This window comes from Cyprinodon variegatus, unplaced genomic scaffold (assembly GCF_000732505.1).
Source record: "Cyprinodon variegatus isolate N-32 unplaced genomic scaffold, C_variegatus-1.0 Scaffold110, whole genome shotgun sequence".
Classification (NCBI taxonomy): Eukaryota; Metazoa; Chordata; class Actinopteri; order Cyprinodontiformes; family Cyprinodontidae; genus Cyprinodon; species Cyprinodon variegatus.
The window spans coordinates 1481041-1490164 of record NW_015150563.1 but is presented as its reverse complement, the minus strand read 5'-3'; the positions used below and the strand labels follow the sequence as shown (position 1 = coordinate 1490164).

General features: G+C 47.4%; 2 protein-coding genes across 2 annotated transcripts; both read right to left on the bottom strand.

The window, feature by feature from the left end:
- Positions 1 to 459: 459 nt before the first annotated feature.
- LOC107084886 (thrombomodulin-like) lies at positions 460 to 5016 on the bottom strand. Its single transcript, XM_015374943.1, has 2 exons — positions 3091 to 5016; positions 460 to 1767 (listed from the first exon to the last, which is right to left on the bottom strand). The coding sequence occupies exon 1, from the start codon at positions 4411 to 4413 to the stop codon at positions 3355 to 3357; it is 1059 nt and encodes a 352-aa protein (XP_015230429.1). The 5' UTR covers positions 4414 to 5016; the 3' UTR covers positions 460 to 1767; positions 3091 to 3354.
- Positions 5017 to 5502: 486 nt separating this feature from the next.
- Positions 5503 to 7856, bottom strand: LOC107084885 (complement component C1q receptor-like). The gene has a single exon (XM_015374942.1). It carries the CDS (start codon positions 7739 to 7741, stop codon positions 6140 to 6142), a length of 1602 nt encoding a protein of 533 aa, XP_015230428.1. The 5' UTR covers positions 7742 to 7856; the 3' UTR covers positions 5503 to 6139.
- Between the last annotated feature and the right edge of the window lie 1268 nt (positions 7857 to 9124).

Sequence of the window (9124 nt, the reverse complement as noted above, 5' to 3'; positions counted from 1 at the left end):
AAACGGTGGCCGTTGAGCGGCGGATGGTTAGCTGAGGGCTTAGGCCGATGAGTTCCAGAGGCAGTTTGTTTGTGGATTCAGAGACGGGGTCCAAGCGAAGGTACAGAGGGGCAATCCAAAAGAGAGGTCCAGGTCCGTTCGAGGGTCCGTTTACTGGTTTGGATTCAGAGCAGGCAGTCAGAATCAGATAAGGGGTTTGGCAGGCTCGGAGAGAAAAAAGGCAAAAACAGGTCAGGTAACAGGTAGGCAGGCAAAAAGTAGAAGAGCTGGAAGGTACTCAAAAGATGGTTTGAGACGATCTGGCACTGGGAACAGATCCAAATGAGCTATATATAGAGGTGGGACCAATTAGAGATAATTGCAGGCAGGGTGGAGTGAGCAGGTGTGAGGAGTTGGAGATTAAGCCAGCACCAGTGCCGAGATCGTCACAAAAGTAAAATATATTCATTATCACCTCTGGTCATCTGAGGATCAGCTTGAACCGTTAGAGGAGGAGTTGCTTATTTTATACAGTTGGTTCCCAAAGCTCCCAACATTAAACGAGCTTTCAGAGACGCTGCATCGCTCCTCTGCAGTTCTAGAATACGCCAGAGATTATTTAGAGCTTCTATAAAGGGTATTAATGATGCATAGCTTACATAACAAGTCAGCAGGTCCTAAAGCTTCCAGATGAGGATCTCCTCTCCCAGCACAAATATCTGACACTAATTCTGAGTCTTTTCCTCAGACGGTAAATACTTATTTTTTTATCAGTTAGCAGAAAGAAGTGAGGGAAGCTCTTCCAGCCTTCTTCCATTTAGCCTCTTAGTTTGGGTTACAGCAGAGCACCAGAGCTCTGATAGGGGCCAACCCACAGAGAAGAACCAGGAAGTGCAGAGAATGGCTATAGGAAGGCAGATTGATGAAGTTTATAGTGGGAGGACCACAGGGCTCTGTTCTCAGCCTCAAACGGTTCCACAGATTTATAAAGATGGAGAAAGAGTCCTGCTATTTTCAACAGGTAGGACTGATGGCTGGGCTGAGCCCCAACAGACCTGAACTTTCCAGGTCCAAACAGCTTCCATTTCATGCCAACTGGTAGAACGCACCGAGGTGTTGTAGTTCTGGGTCAAAAGTTTGATTGTGGTTCAGGACTAGAAAAGTCTGGGAACCACTGATCCAGACAGAGGAGCTTTCCTCGGTTCAGGTCCACCTGGACGATCAGAACCTGCTGCTAAAGGAGAGGATTAATTTCATGTGAGCAGAAAGGAGACCGTCTAACCCATAGTGAACCTCCTTTAACCAGCAGACCTGCTCAGACAAACACTGGCAGCTTCTAGAACTGATCCAGTCAGTCATTTCTGGAAATAGCTGATTAGAGCAGAATCAGCTCCACAGTAACAGAACTCGGTAAGAGTTAGCATTAGCTAAATCGGTTCACGGCGAGAGGAGCAAAGCTGCTGGCTGGAACCAGGAGAACCTCCTCCAGCTGTGATTGGCTCACAGAACGTCTGTTGTTTGCTGCAGCCGGTGCTGTCCAGGTTGGGTCAGTACCAGCCGGCCTTATCAGCGCTGAGCTGCAGTCGCCCCCCCCCTCAGCCACACAGGGCCTGATTAAACCCAAAAAAGTGAGGCAAAGGTCACCCAGCCGCCTGCAGGGAGCTCTGCAGCCCCGGTTCAACCCGGACGGCCCAAGGTTCGGTTCGGACAGTTAGGTAACCAAAGCAGAGCAGACATCCAATCATCAGGAAGAGCTTCACCAGTGGAGTCCAAAGATCACTCAGCTGCCTGAAAAGTGAGTAGAGAACAAACAGACCGTTACCTTGACAACCAGGCTAAGCTACCGGCCCTCAGAATGGCCAATATTCACACTGAAGTGTTAGTGTGGACCATGAACTTAGAGCATATTTATAATCACTTCACATTCAGTTCTACCAAGCTCTAATAATATTCCCTTCCTGACCAGTTAGCAGTACAGGGACCACAGACACTGGGCTTAATAGAAAACAAAATATATCCTAGAGGTCTGCCACCAGAGACTAGACCAGAGTTCTTCCCCTTTTAATACCATTTGACGAACCAAACATTTCCTTTAGAACTGGCCTGACACCCATCTGGAGAAACATTTTCAAGTCTGTGGCCTGGATTTCCTCAAAACCAGATTTGTGGGAGACAATCCTAGCTGGACCAGGAAGGAAGATAGACTTGTTCTCATATAAGGGGGAGGTCTTAGAGAACCCAAATGCAGAGACAGATGTTGTGGTGTTTTCCTTCCAATTTAATTATCTATATGGTGGAAACAGAAGCAAAGTCCACAAACGAAATCCTGAAAAGTATAATTCAAGAGACATTTAGGAAAACACACATGGCATTACAGAAACGATGAGGAACCAGCAAACAGTAACTGAAAAGGAGGAGCATAAATTGGAGATGGAACAAAGACCAGGCTGATCAGCCCATGAGGAGCAGGTGTAGATGGAAACATCTAGAAGGGAGCTAGGGAAGGAACCTGGGAGGACGGCGTCTCTGCAGCCAGAACCTAGGAGGACGGCGTCTCTGCAGCAGGAACCTGGGAGGACGGCGTCTCTGCAGCAGGAACCTGGGAGGACGGCGTCCCTGCAGTTGGAACCTAGCAGGACTGCGTCTCTGTTGCAGGAACCTAGGACGATGGCGTCTCTGAAGCAGCATTTGCTAAAACTTTAAAGATTAATATTGTTTATCTGATGCAGGTCCAGGAGAGTCCAGAGAAGCCGGAGGAAGAGTGAAATATTAATATTTAGTTATTTCATTTCACTGAAGGTTCTGATATCTGTGAAAAGTTATTGAACAGAGTATCCCTTCTTATATTGTTACTATCATAGAGAAAAATGTTGGCAATTTGCATTCATGTTTGAATAAATCTGCATTGCTCTTTATTAGGAGTATTTTAGAAAAATACACAGAATCAAAAGCCTTTACAGAACAATAGGATATAGTAGACTTAAGCTTTAAGTTTACAGATATACGGTTTTTATTGATAAAATGTATCTTTAGGGGATGTTAAGCTCCAGGCCTGAAAATGAGTCCCACTTCTGCCCTGCTGTAGAGTTTCCACCAGGGGGCACTCCTTACCTATTCAAGACATTGGATGTGTTAGGAACAGCTTAAATGCCACCATCCAGCAGAAGCATCTTCTTTCCTTAGCAGCGGTGACCTGCTAACGAGTCAGTCTGTAGATCCAGGCAGGCTGCAGGAGCTCCTGGGTCTACCGACTGGCTGAAGCTCCTGGAGGTCCTGGAGCTCCTGATGGTCTCCTCAAGGTCCTGGAGATCTCCTTGCAGTCCTGGAGGTTTCAGGCAGTAAAAGGTCACAGAGAAACACACAGCCATCCCTAGGTTAATGGACCTGATGGTCTGCCGCAGCCGCAGGTTGTTGGCTGGAGCTTCGTTCTCTACGTTTCTGGCGTCGAACAACATAAAGTCTGACCAGAACCACAGTTGCCACCAGAGTCACCGCAGCCACCACCCAGATCCAGAGGAAGGGCCCTGCAGGGGCTGAGGAGCCCTTCAGGGTGGTGTTTTTATGGGTTGGTGTCATTAACTCAGCAGGATGATGACTTTTTGCTTTGTAACAATTCCCATTTTCTTTGAGATGGAAACCAGGCCTGCAGTAGCACCAGAAGCTCCCAAAGGTGTTCACACAGCCGTGGTGGCAGCCGTTGTTCTCACACTCGTTTATGTCCTCACACATCTCTTCATTTTTCACAAAGCCATCAGGACAGTGGCAGCCCTCAGGACAGACAGACGGACATCTCTGCTCTGGACAGTGGACCCTGCAGCGCCGTGGGTCGCTGCTGTCCGGGATGTATCCTGTGAAACAGGAACATTTAAATCCTCCCTCTGTATCATTACACTTCTGCTCACAGGGACCTTTGATACATCCCTGGGAATCTTTAAAGAACACCTCCTTCTCCCAGCAGAAGTTCTTCTCTCTGGTTCTGCACAGAAACCCGTCTGCTTTCACAGAACACGCCCTCTCGGTCCATGTCCCATGCTGAGACACAGAGACGCAGTATGGAGGGCAGACATTACGCTCATCTGCCCAGATCACAGCAGACCAGTTAAGGGTTTTTTTTTCACTACCAGAGGTCCATTTGTATCCCCGGAGTGGTTCTGAGAGGTTGCTGCAGGATCCCCCTGATAAACGCAGTCCTATCCAGAAGTTCCCAGGCAAAGCTTCAGCCAGTGTCTTAAAGATCCGCTGATAGGTGTCAGTCTGAAGGGTCAGCAGCTCCCCGTTCTTCCGACGGCAAACTTCTTCTGCAGAGTCAAAATCCAGCCTGGCCCGGTTCACAGTGATGCAATCATCTCCAGAACACACCGGCAGACAAGCCTGTTTCAGCCCCAGACCTGCTTCCATGGCCACAAATAACAAGGCTGACAACAAAGCAGCCATTCTGGGAGCTGCTTTTGTTCCCGTCTGGTTCAGAAAAGTTCTGAGCCTGTCAGAGCATGTCCAGCTCCGGAAAACTGGGTCCCTATGGACCAGGAAGGAAACCAGATAAGAGAATATTCTTTGCTGCAGGAAGCGCGTGTTTCTGTACGGCTCTGTGATCAGAACCGAACATTCAGACAGAGGAAATCTGACATGATCAGAACCAGAACATTCTGACCTGAAATCACAGGAAACACTGAGGGGATTCAAAGCAAACAACCTTTATTTTCAAAAATACAGCCTCTGTTGCTATGGCAACAGAGTGCTGCATGAATCTTTATACAACAAAACAGTACCACTAATGTTCAAAACCATAACTTATTAACCAACCACTTTAAGGAAACTTCTATGGTTTATTAAGAAAATTGTTTCTTCTTCTTCTTGAAGTTTTAAATGTTTGGAAACATTTAGGATTTTGACTGCAAACAGGAAACGGAAGCGACTTCCTGGATCTTGGATTTGGGAACAAGCTGAGGATATTCTGGACTCAACACCCCCAACACATCCCCACCCCCACCACAAACAGGCATCCAGTGCTATGATGTTATTTTGGATGAATGGACGGATAGATGTATGTATGTATGATGGATGGATGGATAATGGATGATAGCAGACCATTATTAGATAGTGCAGTTATAAATTGTAAAGAATCTGTTCTACTTTCTCTCTCCTCTGTGTCGCTGAGCAGTGCTGCAGAGTGCAAAAGGCTCCTTGGTTTAATGCAGAGCTGTGCACTTTGAAGCAAAATGCTAGGAAACTGGAGAGTAAATATTGCTCCACCGGCCTACGGGAATCCTACCTAGTCTGGAAAAATAGTTTAGTGCTGTATAAGAGGAGCCTTTGTAAAGCAAGAGCAGCATATTTCACCTCATTAATAGAGGAGATTAAGAATAATCCTAGATTTCTTTTTAATATAGTTGCCAAACTCACCCAGAGCCATAGCTCTGTTGAACCATCCATTCCACCTGCTCTTAGCAGGAATAATTTTATGGGATTCTTTATAAATAAGTTGATCTTATTAAAAATAAGATAATTAGCACTCCCCTATCTACGATTGGTTTGTCTCTGGAGGGTGGGGCAGCATCTGAGGTAGTCATGGAATCTGAACCGGGTTTAGACTGCTTTGATCCAGTTGAACTTTCAGAGTTAGCAAAACTATTGTCTTCATCTAAGCCGTCAACTTGGATGTTAGTCCAGTTCCATCCAGGTTATATTAGGAGGCATTCCCTTTGACCTCTTCCTCCATTTTAGATGTGATTAATCTATCTCTGTTACAGGGATATGTACCAAAGGCTTTTAAGGTTGCTGCACCTTGAGATGACATGATGTGAATTAGCGCTATAGAAATAAATAGAATCTAATTGGATGATGGAGGAAAGTTTATCTTATTATCTCAACCTACGAAATGAATTCTGATGGTTAGAAACATTATTTAATGCTGCTGAAGATGAGAATGAAGATGAAGTGGTGTAGTCATTGGCTGCTGTCTCAGAGGTCAAAGCTAATCTAACTGTCGCTGTACAACAATAATAATAAAGGTTTCATATCTTACATAAATGGATACATTTTTCTGAAGGAGACATTTTAGAGCTTTGAAGCCTCCAGGAACAGAACAAGGAGACTAAAGGTCCAAAAGCTGAGCCTGTTCTCCTCAGAAATTAGCATAGTTCCGCATTCCCCTGCCGGGTCAAAGGTCATCAGCCACGATGGACTCGTACAGCTTCTCCAGACGTGGGTCCAGACCTGAAGGCACCCAGCAGTAGCCATCAGCGGTGTTCTGCTTCTTCTTCAGCTCTTTTCTAGAGCGGCTGCAGCGGAAGATGGTGATGAAGAGAGTCAAAGCGATTAAGGCGAGCAGAGGGATGACTGAGCCCAGGATGCAGACCAGCACCCTGTTCCCTGTGGACGCACCCGGTACCAGATACTGGGTTCTGTTCTGGTCTGTGACATTGACCAGGTCAGACAGTGGGGTGGCAGTGTGGGTCAGGATGGGGGGCTGTCCGTACTGGGATGGGGCGGCTGTGATTGCCTCCTTGATCTCCTGGTTCCCCTGGATCTGCTGGTTCCCCTGGGTCTCCTGGTTTCCCTGGGTCTTCTGGTTCCCCTGGGTCTCCTGGTTTCCCTTGGTTAACAGCTTCACACACTGGAAGCTGCCCACAGAGTTGATGCATGAGTGCTGCTGGGAGCAGGGCGCAGCGCCACACTCGTCCACGTCCACACAGCGGCCTTGGCTTAGCTCATAGCCCTGCTCACAGACGCAGTGGTAACCACCGCGGGTGTTGACACAGCCGTGGCCCTCGCAGGCCTGGGAGACGCACTCATCGATGTCAGAGCAATTGTGCTGGTTTTCAGCCAGTCTGAACCCACTGGGACATTGACAGGAGAAGCCTGTCTTCCCCGGCAGGCAGCGGTGCTCGCAGAGACCTGGTTTGCACGGATCTTCTATTCTGCAAGAGAAGCCGTCCTCGTCCAGCTCATGACCTTCTCTGCAGAGGCACCGAGCAGTTTCTCCTTGGAGTCGACACTCATGTTCACAGCCGCCATTGTTTTGCCCACAGCTTTTGGGACCCGGTTTACAGAACGGTCCTGGATGGGTCCAGCTGTAGGAACCGTTCTGAAGGATGCACTGAGGGGAATCCATCTCTCGGTCACCGCAGAAGACTCTTGCTCTGGTCCCGAATGGAAGCAGCTTCAATCCACTGTTCAGTGGATGATGGGGGGAGAAGATGGCCTGATAGATGATCTTTCCAGGCCCCAGCAGAGTCAGAGAGGAACACATCCCCTTGAAAAGGAACTTACATGCATACGGGGCGCCTTTGTTCCAGCAGCTTTCTGAAGTCCAGCTGAGCCCATCCTGCTGGGAAAAGCTGTACTCCACCTTTACACACCTGTCCGAACTGCATGTGTCTGCAGGCTCCTTTTTCCAGTTGGAGTACTGAGAGAGTGGCTCCCCAGAGACCCACTTAAACCCTCGGAGGGGTTCGTTGAGCTGCGTGCAGTCCCCCTGGTTCTTTTTTAACCCGATCCAGATATTCAGCACCTCCTCTTCATGCTGTTTCTTTCTCAGTGAGAGAAGCAAGTGCAGATCCATCTCCTCATTTCTGTCTCTGACCGTCACCAGGTACCCGCCGTCATGTCGGCACCGGTTCTGAGCAGCATGGAAACTGACATTCTTCATATGCAGGATGAGGCAGGCTTTAGGGGTGCACAGCATCTCCTCTTGGGCCCCCGATGGTCCCCCCAGGATGCCGATGAGTGTCAGGACGAAGGTCAGCAACATCACTGCCATGAAGAGCAGCAGAAGTGGGTGCTGTCCAGTCTGAGGTCGTCCATTCGTGGCCACAGAAGAAATGATCGCCTGCTTGGATCCTTGGGGCCCTGTATCCTGTTTGGGAGCAAAACTGAAGACGGAAATGTTGTTTATCAGCAGCCATGGCTCCTTTCTTCCCTGCGTTTCCGTACTGAGGTAGAAAACAATGAGGGGCTGCGGCTTGTTTTGACTGCCGCTCCAGATGCGTCCTGCTGCTGCTCCCTTCAGAGGCCCAAACATTTTGGCTCCTCACAATACATGAGTGTGCAGCAGGGAGAGGCTTCTGAACTCTCCAAGGAAGGCCAGTGCTGGGAATTAACCTTTGACCCCTTCCATTGTCTTGTTGAGGGGATTCAGCTGAGCACGGCTTTATAATCTATAGCAAATTTCAGGAGCACAGTAGGAATGAGAATGGTATTACATTTGAATTATTAAAGGTGAACAATAAAATTATTAATTCCTCTAAATAAAATGTGGTGCAGAAAGTTGGCATTATACTTATTCAACTAAGAGTCATATCTGAACAAACAGGTTTTTAATCTAGATTTAAAGCAACTGGAGCTTTCAGCAGCCATGATTTGGTTGAGGTTTTAAGGACCCAAATGCAGAGATGGTGAGGTGAGTTCTTGTAGTTTTAATGTCCTCAACAGGTAACAGAGGCAGGAATCAAAAATCCAACAGGAAAATGCCAAACAAACCAGAAACATGGAGTCATCAGGTAAAATAGGCACAAGGAGGCGAGGAAAGACGAAGAAAGTTGATGATCCAGCACTGAGGGACTGCACAGGTAGATTATATATGGGAGACGGAACTAATGACCTGATTGGGAGCAGGTGTGAGCAGAGGCTTCTAGAAGGAGCTAGGGAAAAAGAAACTAACACCAGAGGGCAGCAGAGGGCAACAAAGAAAATCCTAAGAACTCAAATATATCCAGAAAACACCAATAAAGCTAGAAAACAAAGAAAAACCTGGATCAACATGAATATGAAAACTCACAGAAACTAACAGAACCAAGACCATGACATAAGCTTTAATCCAGATTAATGGAGCATAATTCTGCCTTTCCCTGTTTGGTTGTGGTTCTGTGGTTCTGGCCAAGCCCAGTCAACGGTTTAGGAAGAAATTGCTTGTGTGTGAGAACTTGTTTTTATGACAGTATGGGGACTGTTTACACAGTCAAGTCATGGGGACCTATGTCCTTATGGGGACCAAAATTCTGGTCTCCATTAGATGAAGCTGGGTGAGGGTCTGGGTTAGGCTGTATAAAATGAATGCAAGTCAAAGAAATGTCCTCATAAGTCACAAAAACTAATATGTGTGGCTGTATTGGGTGGGGTGGGGTGGTAGGGTGGTTCCTCCTAA

Coding starts and splice junctions, on each gene's coding strand:
- LOC107084886 (XM_015374943.1), bottom strand. CDS start 4,413: ATGGCTGCTTTGTTGTCAGCCTTGTTATTTGTGGCCATGGAAGCAGGT.
- LOC107084885 (XM_015374942.1), bottom strand. CDS start 7,741: ATGGCAGTGATGTTGCTGACCTTCGTCCTGACACTCATCGGCATCCTG.